The sequence below is a fragment of the Armigeres subalbatus genome, chromosome 3 (assembly GCF_024139115.2).
Source record: "Armigeres subalbatus isolate Guangzhou_Male chromosome 3, GZ_Asu_2, whole genome shotgun sequence".
Taxonomy (NCBI): Eukaryota; Metazoa; Arthropoda; class Insecta; order Diptera; family Culicidae; genus Armigeres; species Armigeres subalbatus.
The window spans coordinates 293353797-293374049 of NC_085141.1; the positions used below are offsets into that span (position 1 = coordinate 293353797).

The following is a 20253-nucleotide window of genomic DNA, read 5'->3' on the forward strand; positions in this document are numbered from 1 at the left end:
TGGTGCTTTCGGTGAGATTTCGTAACTCTTTTGAACACTTTTTTCCATCAAACGGCCTACAACAGTTGAGAAAGCGGCTACTCATGTTGTTCGTAATATTTCAATAAACAAAATCACTTTTAAGTTTTTACTGACTAGTTTGGTGTCATTTGCTTGACTGAAGAAAAAATTACTATAAGATCTTTAACAACCTTAGTAGTAGTAATTTTTTTGCTTTTTCGTGAGCATTGTCATGGTATGTACCTATCATGCATTTGTTGTTGTTGAAGATACCCGTTTCCTCCCGATCATAAAGTCTATTCTCTAAGAGGTATATTTTTGCAGGTAAACTATAGACGTACACGTGTATATAAATCTTTGATTTTGCAGCTTTTGTCTTAAAAATAACATTTCTGATATGTTTCTATCAACGTTATTATCAACAGGTTTCAACACTATTAAAAGAATTTTTCGCCAGTCACGTGCAATGAAAATTATGACACTATCAATACTTTTGATCACAACACTGGATCGTGTCTAAGTTTCTTATAGATGCTATGAATAATTAAATCAAAATATCATGAAAACAACTTGTTTAAATCACGTCCCTTAACAATAAAATCTGCATCAAACTGCAATTCTCGAAATAACTTACACAGAAAAATTTTTTTTTACTAAATGTGAAAATTGTGAAATGTTTGAAATGTCATAACTTTTTTGTTTATTAGTTTACCATCACCAAATTTTTATGGTAGATAGCTAATATAATGGACCGTTTTTCCGTTCGAAAAAAGATAGGGTTTTGAGATATTTGAGTTTTTGTGACAAAAATGATATTTTTAAAGGCAAAAAAATTTTTTTTACTGTGCACATTTTCTTAAGAATCACCATTTAGTTGTCTAACTTTGCTGAAAAAATCATAACAATCGAACATTCCGTTTTTGCTGTGCAGCTTTTTAAATATTTTTGAACCATTTTCACATACACCCTTTTGAAAAGTTAGTCGTGACTCAATATGAAGATTTGATATCGAAAAATGACGATTTAGATGAAATTGAAAAACTGTGCAGAGTTTCAAATATTTTCGAAATGGTCGCTCAGGATCGACTGACATGCCCCCGTGGAATGCCTCAGCTACAAAAGATCGAGACTGGCTTCTTCTTATTGGCATTACATCCCCACACTGGGACAGAGCCGCCTCGCAGCTTAGTGTACATTCAGCACTTCCACAGTTATTAACTGCGAGGTTTCTAAGCCAAGTTACCATTTTTGCATTCGTATATCATGAGGATAACACGATGATACTTTTATGCCCAGTGATGTCGAGACAATTTCTAATTCGAAAATTGCCAAGACCGGCACCGGGAATCGAACCCAGCCACCCTCAGCATGGTCTTGCTTTGTAGCCGCGCGACTTACCGCACGGCTAAGGATGGCCCCTGGCCAGTCTCGGTAATAGAGTCGCTCATAACACTCTCCGAGCCGTTCAAATTATTTCCAATCCAGAACATTTGGCAAACGAAAGCTTACTTTTTAATAAACTTGCGTACTTTCGATTCGTAGCAGTTTTGTGACACCGATCATGTCATAAACAACTGAATAATGATTTTGCGCAATAAAGAAAGAAAAGGCTAGCACCCGAAATGCCGATGGGTTAACCATTCCCTAAGTTGGGTCGTCTTAATGATTTTTTACTAAATGAAGATGAAAATATGGTGGTTTCCAAAGGCCACTCCGGATTTTCCGGTTATATTGGCCAGGATCCGGAGGACCTATGGGTTTAACATATCTTAAGTTGAGGCTGAACAGATCGTAGGACGACTCAAACTTAACGATTCTGCACAAAAAAGAAGAAATAGGTTGATAAAGATAATTTACAGTTACAGTTCTAAGGAAAATTCTGATCATTCCGCTCATATCGCCCAGCGTACAGAGTGCCTAAACTTTAAAAAAATCTCACAATTATTGTTTAAATGCTTGGCATATATAATTATGCAAGGTTTTAATATGAAAAATTAAAGCATTCTACACAGATAGTGTCTTAAAATAATACAAAATTGTGAGATTTCAATACAGCAATGGTTGTAATAAAATCTTCCGAAATTGTTCATGCCAAAATTTTATACAGTTTCTGTAAGGTTCTTATGCAGAACTGTACCTATTAAAATCTGCTATCCGCTATTCCCGAGCAGGAGAAATTGGCTAGATAATACCTAATTCTGTTATTGATACCATACTCTGTTATGAACTAGCCCTGCATAAGAGGTAAAATACCAAAGGAATAATACCAAAATTTAGTATGCAGAATACTTGAGCCATAACATAGGGTAGAGAATCATTTGGGCAGTACCCCCTATTCCCGTCATTACTCGAGCGCAGTATGTACAAAAAATCAAGCCATTTGGTTGGAACGCGGTCGAGTTTTAACGTTGCGGACGGGAATAGGGGATGCTGCCCAAATGGTCCCGCTCCCTACTCAGTTATTAATTTAAATTTCAATACCAAATGCATAACCAATTATTATTCGCTTGGTATTGAAATACCTAAACATGTTATGCCTCAAGTATTCTGCATATATGTTTTTGGTATTTTACCTCCTATGCAAGGCTAGTTCATACCAATTTCTGTTATCGAGGTCGACGCTCCTGCTCGGGTTTTGTTTGTATGAGGTCATGAGGTCTTCGTCTAAACAAACCATGTCACGCCTCCAATTTTATGATTTTATACGATAAAGATAAAAATATGTTATGTTTCAAGAAGGTGACTCCAAGCTTATGAACGGCAGTGTCATAACAGTTCCACGCACATTTTTCATTTCAGGTTAATTTTTAATTTTTGTTTACATTGTAATAAGGAATGTAACACCGTTTCACGACAATATAACTTACAATTTTTACAATAAAATGCATCACACAATATGCTATTCACAACTATGAAATTATTCTGTAAAGTAAAAATGTTCACATTTTTATTGGTGCTTCCTGTGTACTTGCATGACGTTGATAAAGCTATACAAACTAGTTCCATTTCAATACACGCTCAAAAAATGCAATCTTAACTCTATGGCATGACGGGGATTAGGCTGTTAAAGGGTTCACAATTTACAATCTCGAACGTTTTTTGACTTGTGGGTAGGTGCTTACATGCTGATCAGAAACGATTGCAGCATTCAGTATAGCTGCTGCTTGGGTATGCTGCCGTCGTTGCTGTAGCTCATAAGGCTTCTTCGGTGGTTCGACAGCGGTACTATACCGTGCGACGGAACCAATCTGCCGATCCAAGGCCTTCGACGACGATAGAATGCACTTTCTGACACTATTGGACAGGGGTGCATTGGCACTTTTCACTGCAGCTTTTGCCACCAGTCGCACCGAAAGAAACGCCATTGGTGGAAAAATCACGGATTCGTTATCAACTTCTTTGTTCGTATCACTTAGAAAAACGGGTAGGCCGCAAACGTCCAGAACAGATATTCAACTATTTATGCAAGTAGAAATTAATTGGGAATAAAATTAAACGTTCGTGCTAGAGCCAGTTTTACCACTCTTCACCACTCACTCACTACCGAATGACTGTAGTCTGTACTAGAACTATGAGATGGGGAACGAAAACGAATAAAGAAAATCGTGATGAACAACACAATGAATGAACTGACTTGACTGACTGGCTCATACTTACACTACCACGTCAAGAGTAGTCACAAAGTCACCAACACTAACGGTAATTGTTTTATATCTTTACTGTACATAAGTTTGTAATGATAATAATCCTTGCTCTGGAAATATATATGAAATAATTTTGAATAAATTAATTCTAATTCGCTATTTTCTACCGCGAAAATGGTTTGTTTTTCAACTTGCTATACAAATTGAAATTTGCACAATACTGTTAAAAAATATCTGATAGCAGGGATTTATCATCGTATTTGTTTAAACGAAATTTTCCAATCATCACTTTCATCATAATCGAATATCACTTGATTTTTCCAACCATCAAACCATCAACCACTTTAGAGCTGCAAAGCGCACTACTGATATCGGTATGTTTTCTGGTACAATAAACCTTGAACTTAAGTCCACCGTTCAGGTGTGAACAAAATAATCTACGGTACGTTGGTATGGCACACAGATAAGCGATATTAGAGTTTCGTGCAAATACCCATCCATCGAACAAAACACAGTGTACATTAATCGAAGTAATGACCGGCGTCCAAATTGTATATGGAAATTAATACGCAGAACGACAATTAAATGAAAAGTGGGTTTAGAAACCTACAACTCCGACCACGGGCGAATCGTGAATCCACTCAATACGCGAGTCTTGAATGAACTGAGGAAGACGGAGTGAAACAGTCCAGCCACTGAACTAGTTCGAGTGACGTTAATAAGCCAAGAAGTGTTGTCAATGGAAATGATTTTTGATTGAAAAGTTGATTAATTTGATTTGAGAATGAAGGATTAGGATTAAATAAGCATGAGCATTATAACCGTACAATTTGCAATTGTTACTCCGTGATTGATTAGAACAGAGAATACAGAGAACCAAATGAATGGAGCTTGGGATTATCTCTTTCTTTTCTATATTTAAAGTGTGTATTCCTGAATTCTTGAGTACAAAAAGTGTATTCCTGATTTATGATCTTTTTTTCAATTTTATTAGCTTTATTAGATATTTTATTTTAATTATAATTAATTAAATCATCGGCTAGGGGCTAGGGGCTGAAAACTATACAAAAGTTCATTTAATCATCGCCACATTTAACAACATTTTTTTCTTCTTATACTAAGCTGGGCCAGTCTAGTGTAGTATATACACATACTTCCGTCATGCCTCAGGGTGACCATAGCGGTTACCCGCTACGACACTCCTTTCTCAGCATAGGCCGATCACTCACTCTATTGCCGAAGCAGACCACGCGCCCCCCTACTGAAGCAGGGGCACCCCGTGCGCCCCTTGTGCCTCACTGCACTGTTTTATTTCGTCATTTTCACGATCGAAATTCAAAAACTCGAAAAGTGATGATTTTGGAAATAAGGTTTGTTCACAGAAGTTTCAAGATATTTAGGAGCGCATCTTTCGATAAAAACATCCCCCTAAAAGTGAGTTGAGAAAATTATTTTTCCACCAGAATGAGATAGAAACGTAATATCTTACGCAAAGTTGTTGCAAATGTTAATACGAACAACTTTGCTGAACATCCCGAGTTTTCATCTCTTATATATAACAAACTTAAGTCGTTTTATGTATAAACCCCAATAAAATCTTATTTTTCATTCTAACTCTTTCCAATGATTTTTCCTATTTTCCGTCTTTTCTACAAAGTTATTGAACAAGCAAAGTTACATGTTTTTGCTGACCATTGTAACATTCCATCTTACATGCAACAAAAGTTATCTTTAAATTATACATATTTTTTGAGGTATTTCCACTTGTGATTACTCCCTTAATTGCAAAAAGTCGCAAATTTCTTCACGATATGCTGAAAATCGCTTATTTCATTTTTATACTGACATTGAAAACTTCTGTCGACAAGAGTCTTCTCGAATGCTGTGTTAAAAACTTGCAAACCTATGAAAAATCATAATATTTGAATAACTTTTGTTTCATGAGAGATAGAAAGTTACAATGTTCAGCAAAAACATGTAATTTTGCTGGTTTGACAACTTTGTAGAAGAGACGGAAAATGTGAAAAATCATTAGAGTTAGTTTAAGTTAAAAGAATGATTTTATGGGGATTTCCACATAAACCATGTTAAGTTTGTTGTATATATATATACACGCTAAAAATGAACTACTCAAAATTGAGTCGAATCCGACTCATTTTCATTAAAAACGGGACAACTCAAAATTTGAGTAAAAGATACTACTTCAATAAAATGATGATTGCACTTAAACTAGGAGTCTGTTTGTCGTAAAATGCACTTTTAACTAATAGATAGATAAACTTGATTCGCATCTGTCGTATTAAAAAATGATGGAAGGCCAAGCTTAACTTTCGCGAAATCATCATTTTATTGAAGTAGTATCTTTTACTCAAATTTTGAGTTGTCCCGTTTTTAATGAAAATGAGTCGGATTCGACTCAATTTTGAGTAGTTCATTTTTAGCGTGTATATATATGCGCATCGAAAGTATCTTGAAACTTCTGTGAACAAACCCTGTATCCAAAATCAACACTTTTCGAGTTTTTGAATTTCGATCGTGAAAATGACGAAATAAAACACTGTGCACTGTAGGTGTGTGGATTCAACTCACTACCACCCTGCCGCCGAAGCAGCTTCTCCAAATGTCACTCGCCCCAGGTGAGTCTTATTTGGGTGCTCAACCTAACACTGCAGTGGCATGCCTCGAGCTGTCGGTGTCAATAGCGGTATGTAGAGACCAATCAACGATACTACGCTACGACACTCCTGGCTCAGCATGCGCAGTCCACACTCAAACTTCTGCCATGCTTCGAGGTGACAATAGTGGTGACGTACTATGACACTCCTGCCTCAACACAAGCAGATCACTCGCTCTCTGTTGGAGCAGCACTCGCACTACCCTACCAAAGTCGGGACACTCCCCATGCCAATTGGCACTCCTTGGGCCCCTGTGCGCTTTGAGCGGCACACGTTCGCTTTGATAGGATCTGCTTGCGGACACATGTAGCTTTTTGTAGAGGTTTAACAGAGCTCACTGCCAAACCCCACCACGTCCTAGGCAGCCCCCCCAACTCGCAGAGGCCGTGGTGAGGGGTCGTAAAACCTTGAACATAGTCCCTGCTGCCCCTATTGAGGGGAGGGGGTCTTATAACAATAACCCAAGAGAATATAGTACGCAAACAAATGAATGATTAATTCTGTTTGAGTTGCCAATGTTATAGGAAAGCAATAGACGGTTTTTTTGGACTTGGAAAACATTGAAAATTGGACGTAGGAAACATATTTTTTAATAATTTCCAATTATAGCAGTTCCTGCTAGAATAGTCAAGTTGAAGGCATGAAAGTTCATTTCCTGTTAAAAGGCATGAAAGTTCTTTTCGTGTTCTAGCTTGAGACGAAACATGTAAAAACGTTGCTTCTTTTTCCTTGTTCTTCTTTTTATCTTCTTTTCATCACAGTTGACCATCGATGCTCAATTGATTCACCTACGTCTCGTGTAGACATTTTTTTAGCGCAATGAAAGTGTATCCAATTCGCGAATTTGTTAATTTTGTTTCACAATTATTTCAAGATCTGTAATAAAACACATATTCTGATTTATTTATTTTATTGTCAAACTAAGGCCGGAGTGACCTGTGCAGTGCCATCATAGGCCGTCAAAATCATCATAGGAGATTTGAACGCTCAGGTTGGCCAAGAGGAGGAGTTTAGATCGACTATTGGAAAGTTCAGCGCTCACCGGCTGACGAACGAAAACGGCCTACGACTAATTGATTTCGCCGCCTCCAAGAATATGGCCATTCGCAGCACCTACTTCCAACACAGCCTCCCGTATCGGTACACCTGGAGATCACCACTGCAGACAGAATCACAAATCGACCACGTTCTGATTGATGGACGGCACTTCTCCGACAATATCGACGTCAGGACATATCGTGGCGCTAACATCGACTCTGACCACTATCTGGTGATGGTTAAACTGCGCCCAAAACTATCCGTCATCAACAATGTTCGGTACCGACGACCGCCGCGGTACGACCTAGAGCGACTGAAGCAACCTGATGTCGCCACTGCATACGCGCAGCATCTCGAGGCAGCGTTGCCGGAAGAGGGTGAGCTCGATGGAGCCCCTCTTGAGGACTGCTGGAATACAGTTAAAGCAGCCATTAACGACGCAGCGGAGAACAACGTCGGGTATATGGGACGAAGTCGACGGAACGATTGGTTCGACGAAGAGTGCAGACAGATTCTGGAGGAGAAGGACGCAGCGCGGGCGGTCGCGCTGCAGCAAGGTACCCGGCAGAACGTGGAACGTGATAGACGGAAGCGGAGACAGCAGACCCGAAGAAGAAACGCCGCCTGGAAGAAGCGGAGTGCGAGGAGATGGAACAGCTGTGCCGTTCACAAGAAACACGCAAGTTCTACCAGAATCTCAACGCATCCCGCAAAGGCTTCGTGCCGCGAGCCGAAATGTGCCGGGATAAGGATGGGAGCATCTTGACGGACGAACGTGTGGTGATCGAAAGGTGGAAGCAGCTCTACGAGGAACATCTGAATGGCGCTGAGAGTACAGGCAGTGAAAGTCAAGGCAGCGGAGGAGATGACTACGTCAGTTCAGCGGACGATGGAAGCCAACCAGCCCCCACCTTGAGGGAAGTTAAGGATGCCATTCAACAGCTAAAGACCAATAAAGCAGCTGGCAAGGATGGTATCGGAGCTGAGCTCATCAAGATGGGCCCGGAAAAGCTGGCCACTTGCCTGCACAAACTGATAGTCAGAATCTGGGAAACCGAACAGCTACCGGAGGAGTGGAAGGAAGGGGTTATATGCCCCATCTACAAGAAAGGCGACAAACTGCAGTCTGAGAACTTTCGAGCGATCACCATCCTTAATGCCGCCTACAAAGTGATATCCCAGATCATCCTCCGTCGTCTGTCACCATTAGTGAACGAGTTCGTGGGAAGTTATCAAGCCGGCTTCGTTGAGGCCGCTCGACAACGGACCAGATCTTTACTGTACGGCAAATCCTTTAAAAATGCCGTGAATACCAGGTCCCAACGAATCATCTGTTCGTTGATTTCAAGGCGGCATACGACAGTATAGACCGCGTAGAGATATGGAAAAATATGGACGAGAACAGCTTCCCTGGGAAGCTTAACAGACTGATCAAAGCAACGGTGGATGGTGTGCAAAACTGTGTGAATATTTCGGGCGAACACTCCAGTTCGTTCGAATCGCGCCGGGGACTAAGACAAGGTGATGGACTTTCGTGCCTGTTGTTCAACATTGCGCTAGAAGGTGTCATGCGGAGAGCCGGGTGTAACAGCCGATTTTCAACAGATCCAGTCAATTTATTTGCTTCGCGGATGACATGGACATTGTCGGCCGAACATTTGCAAAGGTGGCAGAACTGTACACCCGCCTGAAACGTGAAGCAACAAAAGTTGGACTGGTGGTGAATGCCTCAAAGACAAAGTACATGCTTGTGGGCGTAACAGAGCGCGACAGGGCCCGCCTGGGAAGCAGTGTTACGATATACGGGGATACCTTCGAGGTGGTCGAGGAATTCGTCTACCTCGGATCCTTGCTAACGGCTGATAACAATGTCAATCGTGAAATATGAAGGTGCATCACCTGTGGAAGTCAGGCCTACTACGGGCTCCTGAAGAAACTGCGGTCAAAAAAGATTCGCCACCGCACAAATGTGTCATGTACAAGACGCTAATAAGACCGGTTGTCCTCTACGGACATGAAACATGGACAATGCTCGAGGAGGACTTGCAAGCACTCGGAGTATTCGAGAGACGGGTGCTTAGGACCATCTAGGCGGTGTGCAAAAAGACGGTGTGTGGCGGCGAATAATGTACCATGAGCTCGCCCAGCTCTACGGCGAACCCAGTGTCCAGAAGGTAGCTAAAGCCGGAAGGGTACGATGGGCAGGGCATGTTGCAAGAATGCCGGACAACAACCCTGCAAAGATGGTGTTCGCTTCCGATCCGGCAGGTACGAGACGACGTGGAGCGCAGCGAGCGAGATGGGCAGACCAGGTGCAGAACGACTTGGCGAGCGTGGGGCGTATTCGAGGATGGAGAGATGCGGCCTCGAACCGTGTATTGTGGCGTCGAATTGTTGATTCAGTGTTATCTGTTTAGATGTAGACTAAATAAATTAAATAAAAATGAATGTTTTCAAAAAGTATCAAAAAATTCAACCGGTCAGCCCATAATCACAATTCCTATGCTAAAATAAGCCTCCTTTCAAATTTTCAGCTAATTCGGATAAAATTTCGAGGTGGTTCAAGTCAATTTAGTGTTTTTCAACTATTTTAAATTAAAAAAAATTATAACGAGAGATATAAACGACGGAAGTGATCGCAACAACCTCTAAACGAAAGTTTTTGGTGTGCTCTACAAGTCTTGTGAACATCGCGATTCGTTTTGTTCACGTGAGCCACATCGAAATTTTATCCGAATTAACTAAAAATTCGACAGGAAGCTTATTTTAGCATAGGAACTGTGATTCTGGGCTGACCGGTTGAATTTTTAATACTTTTTGAAAACATGGAGAGGTTCAATGTACATATCATCAGGTTAGCATGAAGTAACATATGTATAACTAGCTATCTAGGTTTTTTGTTCTGCTGGATTTAAAATAAATGCTTTAAATTATTAATAATTCAAATAACTAAAAATAGCTCGAATGAACTTTCGGTTCGATTATTACTCGAACATCACTCTTCCTCGTTTCGTCTTGTATCGTCTGACCAAAGTCCACCAGAAACCACAACACAGCATCGATTAATTTATGTTCAGTATTAGCTTCCAGTTCGCATGTGCATTAGCAGAAGAGAAGCAACCAAGCATAAATTCTGGGGTAAGTAAATTCGTATATGAAAATTTAAATTGAAAATCGTGTACCACCAGAAGATTCATATCGAACACCGATAAAAGTGTTTTAATTGATTCAATTGTAATATTCTTATTGTACCTATTTATTTACGATCATTTGTATATACCACAGCCAAAACTGTTCCCGAACAATGTTCAGCTGTTCGGCATTTCATTTTCGCTCTTGCCCTCTCTGTATAACCACCACACATAGACATTTTACTCCATAACAAACATTCCTCACGAAAAAAAACCAATCCAATATTCGTCTCCTCCGCACCGGCTGCAAGTGATGACACTACTGTAGTCCGTGCAGTTGGGTGGAAGCTTTCCTCATCAGTTCTAGCGTGAGCATAGCTTCAATCAGAGGGTAGTTGATTTGTTTTTGTTTTACGCCAGCGAGTATCCGGTTTATTCTAGTTCTGATACATTTTTTTTATCCGAAAAGGTCGCAAAGGAGGCACTTGAACCTTGACCCTGATTACTTTCATGTCGCGGCGTCCCACACCGTGAAATGTTTCATCTGTCCGTTCGGTTGATCAGCCGTGGTATCCAGCGTCCGAACTCCTTTGGCTACCGAAATCAGTGTCTCAAGTTGCAAGCATCGGCGAATCAATTGACCGGAATTGATCAATTGAGCGGTAATTGTGGCCGGTCCAAGGATCAACGGGAAAACGCCGGTGCAGTGTCGGTAATCGAGAAGCATCGACGTCGCGGGGTAGGACAATCGAGAAAACGAGAGTGATCTCCGTATATGTAGGCAAGAGTGTTGATAGTTTCAATTGTGTTTCGATACGTTCCTATTTACAGCCAATTGTGATGAGTTCACGAAATGGAAGTTCTAAACCGGCTGGGCCGGCTATTCGGGTATTCGGCTTAACGAAGAATATGCATTTTTACAGTTCGACCAGGCAGAACTGGGATAAGGATCCGAAAACTTTGAGGTAGGTTTCGAAAAATGTTTCACAGCTAGAATGGTATTATATCCATTGTAAGTGTTTTCATCGTTTTCTCTGCAACCCACAAAAAAGAAAAAAAAACAATGAAAATTCATGTACAAATGTAGACAGATGTTTTAACCACATTACCATTTACCAATATTAGCTAATCTATTTTACCCTATTGATGCATTTAAGGCCATTTAACCCCAACGATTTTAATTACATTATTCAGTAATAAACGGGATACTGTGCAATATTTGTTTATGAGTTCCTGTATCACAAGAAATGCAAAAATGCAAAAAAATAAAGTTGTGACGAATTACAAATGGTATCCAAATAACCTCTCCATAGAAAATTAGCAATTTTGCATAGATAATTGGGAAATTGGAATTATAAAATTTTCATAAATCATTGAAAATTTTCACAGCGATATAAGATTTTTTCGAAGATTAAGTAGCTATTAGTCATTTTCATTGCAGTTTCACCTAAGAAATGGCTGATATTTTCTTATTTTTCGAAAAAAAATCATGTCAAGCCTTGCTCATGTAGTATTCGACATCCATAATTGAAGTTGTGGTATCATGTGATAATAATGATTTAGTTTGCTCCCCAACTACTAACTTATATGAGCGTTGCAACCCGTTGATTTCAAAAGTAATTGGAAAAGCTAATCATACTTACTTATACCTTCGAAGCTTACAAAAGACATGGAAATTTTGATTGTAAAGTTTCAAGTTTAGCGCTTAACCCTTATCTGACATAAGCACGTCTATGCGTTGTATGGTGCGGGCTTAATACTCATAGCATTGATAAGGTATAGGTACTACTAATGAATGTAGACACTTTCGATTTCTTAATGCAGTAGACAATAAATGAACCGTTTGTTCGAGAAACTGAATATGTGACATTTTTGTCCAAAATGAGATTTTTATATATTCTCAATCCTCGTCCAAAAATACGTATTCTGGCGAACAACATTTTAGTTTGGGAATGTATAATTTTTTTTTTGTTTTTTTGAGAAACTACATATTTGCGCGTACTTTTAAGAGCAATTATGTATTGCCCGTTGCATAAATTTTTAGACTCTGGCGTAACTTCGTTTTGCTTTGAATTTTTAGCGTGCACACCAATACATTTAAACTACTTTTGTAATTGTTTTTTGTTGTTGTTATTTAACGTACACACGTGTTTTTGTTCACTCAAACAAACAGCAAACAGTACTAATTAATTTGTATCTGTGACACGGGGAAAATATTCACGCAAATAATTTTCGCGCAGGAGTCTAATAAGGCGGAATCTGCGCAATAGTACTGCTTGCAGTTTTCGCATTGAAAATGGCCCAGGGTGTCAAGTTTTTTTTTTCGAGCAAAAACTATTGATCTGTATCAAAGAAATCGAAAGATTCGGTGCCAATGTATTCAAAAACACTTTTTTGCTAGAGGCCTGAATAAGAGAAACACGGATAGAAAATATGAATTAGCCAACACTGCAGCACAATCAAAGAGCAACACATGGAAAGGAAGAAATGGTTTATGTAGATAAAATCTCACAATCCGCTATATCAAGACAAAATTTTCAAAACGTCTTATCTGCTTTTGTAAACAAAGATTCAAACGACGATTGGACGAATCTGATAGCTTTCCCACGCAAACCAACACCATCAATAGGTAGGTGAAGGATTCCGCTACCTGTTGATGGTGTTGGTTTGCGTAGGAGAGCTATCAGATTCGTCAAATCGTCGTTTAAATCTTTGTTTTCAAAAGCAGATAAGTCGTTTTGAAAATTTTGTCTTGATATAATGCGTCCACATTACATGACAATTGAATCCAATAAACAATGGAATTTCATTTCAGAATCTATAAATGACTTGCATATATTATTGCAAACTAATGTAAAATGCATTCAAATTTGCATTGTTTATTTAAAAATGGCAGAAAAACAAAAAAAAACAATTCAGTATTTGAGCCAACATTTTGGCTGCTTGACAGGTCTCCCGCTCGATTGGCTGCTGTTTTTGACGATTCGATTGGCGGCACATACCTATCCGCGTTTCTCTTATTCAGGCCTCTATTTTTTGCCATTTTCTCGAAATTGTGTAAAAAGGATAAATGCAGTTTCTCAAAGGAATTATGAGCGATCTACTACACCAGGCACCTGTTGTTTCACAAAAACAAGCCTGTATCTAAGATATGAGTGTAGCATCGTCTAGAGCAGACTACAAGAAAACAGTAGTAAACACTACCTTTATTTACTTAGTTGATTGTAGTATGTTCGGAATGAATAGCTTATAAAAGTTTCTTTTTTTAACATGTTCCACATGTAACGTTTATTACTCAAAATGTAGTTTTAAACTAATTTTACTATGTTTCACTCATACGATCCATTTACTCATCCAATCATGCTTGTCGATGGATTCAGACAGAGGCGCCGTCACGTTCAGAGACGTGGATAGGACAAACTGGATTATCAAATCTATTGAATACTTTTAGAGACTTTTCGAAGATCTCCTAGACATTTCTAGAGATTTTTTCGGACAGTTAAGACAGTCTTTAAATTTTATAAAATATTTGATGGTCTCAAGCAATTATCACTAACTTCTAAGAACTCAAACCCTTAGAAATATTCGGAGACAGCTACGATATATCAGTGAAGCTAATGATCGTCCACAAATCTCTAAGGGAGTTTAGTACTATTTACAGTTTTCCAGTTTTTCCAGAAGTTAAAATCTAAGATTTTATGCAAACGTGGGTATATTTGTGATTCCTGCAGATTCCAATACACTCTTAAAAACTTTCAACATTTTTCTCTCTCATAGGCTTACAGCTTACTACCAGACATCCGCATGGGCTACAATCATTATAAAATGCTTCATATTTGCATATTTTTGCGATTGTTCTTTCATACCTTTGCTTCTTTTCTCAACTTTTGGAGACGAGCTCGGCAGTCTATTGACTACCGCTTCTGCCTTATAGACTGGAGGTTTGGCGAAGACTTAACATCTACATCACATAATGGGAAATAGGCTACATATTTTTTCAAGTGAATCCTCGATCCATACTTTTGGTCATCTACCTTATCAAGATAACTAAATTTCCTTTCCGTGATAATGTTTGGATTCTGTGGTTTTCTCGGTCTCTATATAGTAGCAACAATAACCACACTAACATTTCTCTCCTTTCCCAACTGACTGGACCCGTATGTAGTGAATACCAACCTTTATTCACTTGGATCGTAGCACAATTTACACAAGTTATGACCAGTCACGGAGAAGCAACCATTGAAAAGTACAATCAGCCTCAGCTAAGTAAAGCTAACCTGTCAGTCTGCCAGTTCTCATAAAATTTCAGAAATTCTCTTAGCCTCCCTGAACTAGCAGAAATAATTACGTACTTCCAGAAAATGTTCAACAAATATATGGAACAGCAGAAACTGTTAGAAACTTGAAGACTTCTTGAAAAATCTCAATACTCAATCAAAATGGAAAGAATTCTTCATAGACTCTAAGAAGTTTTTCGGAATAGATTTCTCCTTTGCAATCCCGGAAACTTCCACGACTGTCAGTTTTACCACTGATTAACTGTGAAACGTTCAATGATATTTTTTAGATCTAGAAATTAAAACAGTATGGACAGTAGTAGATGTTTTAGTCATCCATATGGTATTTTCATACCATAATCATGGGTAGGACAATGCTTCGACTGTCCTACCCAGGTATTTTCATGCGTAGGACATGTCCTACTTGTCCCACCCACTCCCGGCGCCACTGGATTCAGATATGATTATCTCATCTCCATCCTGAGCGATGTCCAGCTATCGCCTTAACTTGTTTTCTAGTTAGAATACGGTCGTTTTTTCTTTATTTATGGTGATTACGCCATGAGCCTTTGGGACTGCCTTCGCTGCGATGTTGCGATGTACAGCTGTGTTCCAGTCTAAGGGGTCTAGCGACGAGCGATGCGACGCGACTCACGTAAAATAATAACAATCATTATCAACAGGCTGTCAAATTGCACTCTGGCTTGCCCCTATGCTTGTTCACAGATTTTGTTTCCGCCGACCCAGTCATTTCCGACACAGAATTACAGTTGCTGTCGGCCTCCACGGCCGGCACGGAACCCTTCTTCTACTATGGCTCTACATTCCAACTGGAACTTGGCCTGCTTTTCAACGTAGTATTCCATTAGCATTTCGCATTTTTTATAATTGAAAGCTTTTCTATGTCCGCCATTGCATGAGTATATATATTGTGTGGCAAATACTATGGAAATACGATGCCCAAGGTGTCGAGAATGTTGATTGAAAGAATCAATATATAGGGGGAAAGACGGCTTTGGCAGGTTTTGTTCTATTATTGTCAGGGGGGTTTTTGTCAACCAAATTTTATGAAATTTGGCCACAATATTCTTTGATATGCAAAGAATGTTTATGCCAAATTTGAGCATAGTCAGCCATGAAAAACCCCCTGCCAATAATAGAACAAAACCTGCCAAAGCCGTCATTCCCCCTATCTAGATATCAATGGTGATTTTAAATCTTACATAAATTTCGATCGATCGATGATGATGAAATTATGAAGATCTGTTGATCGACTAATTATTGTATTCCCCATATCCGTATCGAAAACAAATACGTAGTCCTACGTCAAAAAGACGTTTCGCCAACTTCAAAGCAATTCCTGGAAAATTCTCGACATTCCTGGAGGAACCTGGAGGAATTTATTTGGGAAATAAATTAGAGATTGCTTCGTAAATTCTTTTGAGAATTCCATTGGAAATTATTCATGAGTGTATTAGAAAATACAGAATTATTGAGGATTTTTCGAAGAAATTCCTGGAGCAATTTCCATAGAAATTTTTGAATAAGTTTTCAAAATAAAAATCCGGAGAATTTTCCAAAGGAATCACTAAAGGAGTGTCCATAGGAATTATTAGCGTAATGTTCTTAATTATTCCTGGAGGAATTTCCAGGATGAGAATTTCAGAAGGAATTTCGGGATGGATTCTTCAAACAAATTTCGAAGGAGAACCTGAAGGGATTTTCGGAAAAAAATAAAGGAATTGGTGAAGTATTTTTGAGTTTTCGGAAGAATTCCCGAAGGAATTCCGGATGGATTTTCTAAATAGATTTTCAAGGAACAATTTTCTTTAGGAATTCTAGAAATAAATGTCGAAAAAATCATAAAAGAATTTATTAAAACTTTCTAAGAAATTCGTAAGGGAATTTTCGAAGGAATCTCTAAAGGTATTTTCGTATGACTATTCCGAACAGGAATAAGAATAAAATGTTATTAAAGGTTTTCCTGAAAAAATAAAGTTGGAAACTGAAAACTCCGATGTGAATATGTTCAACCTATCGCTTCAAGTAAGTACAGTTCGTGTTTTAGTCGTCGCGAAAATGATAAAATATCTATTTTGTGTTCGGTGGATCATGCGCATGTAGCGCGATCTTTAATAGTTTGCAGTAGCCATCAAGCAAGTGAGTCTCGTGCGATGGATAGCAAAGGTGATTGAATAATGTTTGGAGGATCGTGTGTTAATGATACGCGTCGTCCAGAACGCGATCCTCAACGGTTTGCATATACCACCGGGCATGCATGGGGATGAGTGTTCATGCTCTGTTCATAGTCACTTCAAATATCTGGTATATTTGTGCTTTGTGCGGTCGAGAAGTAAATCAAATGATACGCGTTTGATCGTGTCCCTGCTCGATGTGCAGATAGTTAGTTAATTCTGCTTTGTGCGGTTCAAATCATTGTGTAAAAATGGCACCGCTTCATCGCTTATTAGAGTGAATCCAGATCCAACGACTAGCTGATAATCCTTCCTGTGTTTTTTGTAGAGACGCAGGGGTAAACACGGTCTTCAAATAGCAAAAATCACCTACTAATATTCCTTCCCTCTTCCTAACTGACTACAAGGACGTGGCCGGCGCCATTATTGGTCATTTGAATAAATCAGTCACTGAAATTTTCACATTGAGAATGCTTGAGCAATCCCACTCAATCATTCTGTTGATTCTTTGTGCAGTTTCACTGATTCTGGTCAATCACGGAGTAGAAACTATAGATATGTATAGTCAATCAAAGCTAAGCTTAGCTAAGCTAAGCGTAGTAAATTAATGTCGAAGTCGGGTGGTCCAATACCCGAAAATAACCATTAACATGTTTTTTTTTCCAAAATATGCTTTAATAATGTCCATTATGTTGCAGTGCATTTTTTGTTTCATTATCAACACCGGTTTGACACTTATAGTACCGGTACTTTGGCTGCTAGGTCCAAAGAAACAGAAGCGACATTAGCAAATGTATATTTTTGCATCAACTATATTTCCAAACGATGGAGTTTGAAAAGGATTTTCATAAAACATTTCCGAGGAAAATGTTAAAGAAGTTAGGAACCCGTAACGGAATTTACAAAGGAATCGCTAAAGGATTTTCTGAAGCAATTGCCGAATAAATTCCCAAATTTCCGAAGAAGAAATTCCTAAAGGAAGTCTCGAAACAATTTCCAAAGAATTTCTGAAGAAATTTCTAAAGTACGAAGGTATTTTATTTAGGGAATTTTTAATGGAGCCTCTAAAAGAATTTCCTAATAAATTGGTAAATGAATTGCCTAAGGAATCTCTAAAGGAATTTCTGAAGAAATTTTCCGGAACAATTCCTTAAGGTTTCTAAAGTTCTTGTTAAGGAATTTTCGATTAAAATCTAGGAAGAAGCTTCGAAGGAATTCCTGGAGATTTTTTTAAGGAATGGCTGCAGCAGTTTCTGGATGAACTTGTAAGGAGGTATTGGAGGTATTTCCTAAAGAAATTCTTAAGTAATTTACTAGAAAAAAGGCGTGGAAGGAAATTATCAAGGAATTCCAGGAATAAGAAGAAACGCTTAGAATAATTCGTAACGGCTTTTTCAATAAATAACTAAACAATTTCAAGATGATAAAATACAAATAAAATAAGTGATGAACTTAATCTTAAATATTAAAATCATATAGTGGTAAACAAATTTAAAACATGCATTTAATTTTTCATAATAAGTATTTGAAACTGTCTCGGATTAATCGCATTTGAAATGTATCAACAGGTTGAAAGAACAATTGGATCGCCCTCTGGTGCTGATTCTGTCCTGGCTGCAAGCAACGGAGAAACACCTTAGCAAATTTGCCGAATTCTACATGGAGCAAGGTTTCGAAGTTGTCGTCGCACACCTCACCGCGTGGCAGCTTATGTGGCCCGTTCATGGTTCGCAAGCGGTTGCCAGTGATATTGTGAAGTTTCTGAGAAATAATGACCTGGATCAAGGAGTTTTGCTACACGGATTTTCCATTGGCGGTTACCTTTGGGGAGAGTGCCTGGTTAAAATTCATGAGGTTGAACCCAACAAGGTCATTTTGGACAAAATCAAGGGTCAAATTTGGGATAGCGCAGCCGACATTACGGAAATACCGGTCGGAGTTCCATATGCTGTTCTACCGAATAATCCTACGCTGCAGACTGCTTTGCGCAGCTACATAACGTAAGTGCAGTATATCGTTCGATTGAGTTGTTATCAAAATGCTCAACTTTGTTTTGGTGTCATTATCTTCAGGTACCACTTGAAGCTTTTCCACGAGGAAGCAACACAGTATTACGAAAAAAGTGCTAAACTGTATTACAACGAACCGGTAAACTGCCCCGCTTTGTTCTTGATCTCCAAAACGGATCCCGTTGGAACGGAGACTGCCAACAAGCGCGTTATGGCAGCATGGGAAACCGTTGGCATCAAGGTAAAAGTCAATTATTCCACTATAACTAGCAATAAAACAAATCGTTTTTCATTCCACAGACTACATTGAAGTGTTGGGATCGATCTCCACATGTAGGACACTTTCATAAGCACCGTGACGAATACATTGAGCAATTACAGGCTCACCTCAGCTCCCTAAACATTGCAGGTCATTTTCCAAAGGCAAAACTGTAACTTAAAATCATCATACCACGACCTGTGATAAGAATCGACAAACCATTTATAGCAAGCGCAGAGCCCAAACCGAAAATAAACAGTTATTATTCTGTAGTTACCTACCCCGAAATGTGCTGTGTTGTATTTTATCATACCACCGTTTGTGATTACCTGCTGCCGGCTAGGCTGCGCGATTACAGAAACCAGATTGAACCGGAAAGCTTCAATTATAATTTAAAATTCCGAACCAGCTGAACCTTGAGCAGCGATGCTGACACAGTGACCAGACAGAAAGCGAATGCACTCTGATGCACTAAATGATGGCGTATATTATGATAATTTGGCGCAATTCCGCGACACATTAAGATATATGGAAATCCTGCTAACGTTCTTCCAGATCGAACTGCTGGTCCAATGAAGATTAAATCTTTTTTTTTATGTACATACAAATGAATTTCTGCCTGTCTGACCCTTATAGACTCGGAAACTACTGAACCGATCAGCGTGAAAATTTATATTCAGAGATTTTGGGGCCGGGGAAGGTTTTTAAGATGGTTCGAGACCCCTCCTCCTTTGAAAAGAAGGGCTCCCATACAAATTTCGTCATGTCTCAAGAATTAATCAAGCAAATGGAAAGAAATCTAGCAAGTAAAGGTTTTGAAACGGAAGATATATTTCTGTGGTGGTTCGAATCCTCTCCCCCGTCTGGAGAGGGGGGCTCCCATACAAATGAAACAGAAATTTCTGCATAACACGAGAACTAATCAGAGAATAAATCAATTTTAGGCAAAACGAAATTCGTCGCGCTGCTAGTTTTAACTAAAACTAACTTCTTGTAATCAAAGCAGAATCCTTTCACTCATCACC

General features: G+C 39.0%; 2 protein-coding genes across 7 annotated transcripts in view; one reads left to right on the forward strand and one right to left on the reverse strand.

The window, feature by feature from the left end:
• The window catches only part of LOC134224847 (SHC-transforming protein 1-like), an 85777-nt gene that overhangs the window by 17537 nt on the left and 47987 nt on the right, over nt 1-20253 (reverse strand). Inside the window, exons 1-2 of one of the 5 annotated variants that reach the window (XM_062704482.1) lie at nt 4255-4272; nt 3658-3754 (exon numbers count right to left, since the gene is read on the reverse strand). The exons of 1 other annotated variant lie outside the window; for it this stretch is intronic. Coding sequence is in view for 2 of the 4 variants with exons in the window: in XM_062704480.1 (XP_062560464.1) it covers nt 3123-3365 (243 nt within the window). In the remaining 2 variants the exon portion in view is untranslated. Of the gene's footprint in view, nt 1-3122; nt 3570-3657; nt 3926-4254; nt 4273-20253 lie in introns of those variants that run through there. 3 more of the 5 variants (XM_062704480.1, XM_062704479.1, XM_062704483.1) reach the window with 3 other exon arrangements.
• LOC134224849 (transmembrane protein 53-A-like) lies at nt 10344-19516 on the forward strand. 2 transcript variants are annotated; one of them, XM_062704485.1, is made up of 6 exons: nt 10344-10495; nt 10958-11227; nt 11320-11453; nt 18529-18960; nt 19033-19210; nt 19270-19516. In XM_062704485.1, exons 2-6 carry the CDS (start codon nt 11024-11026, stop codon nt 19402-19404), a joined length of 1083 nt encoding a protein of 360 aa, XP_062560469.1. In that variant the 5' UTR covers nt 10344-10495; nt 10958-11023; the 3' UTR covers nt 19405-19516. The 2 variants fall into 2 exon arrangements, with proteins under 2 accessions (XP_062560469.1, XP_062560468.1); XM_062704484.1 differs by lacking the exon at nt 10344-10495 and adding an exon at nt 10724-10879.

Coding starts and splice junctions, on each gene's coding strand:
- LOC134224849 (XM_062704485.1), top strand. CDS start 11,024: ATGTTTCATCTGTCCGTTCGGTTGATCAGCCGTGGTATCCAGCGTCCG. Junction 11,228..11,319: donor AGAAGCATCGACGTCGCGGG/GTAGGACAATCG, acceptor TCCTATTTACAG/CCAATTGTGATGAGTTCACG. Junction 18,961..19,032: donor GCTTTGCGCAGCTACATAAC/GTAAGTGCAGTA, acceptor CATTATCTTCAG/GTACCACTTGAAGCTTTTCC.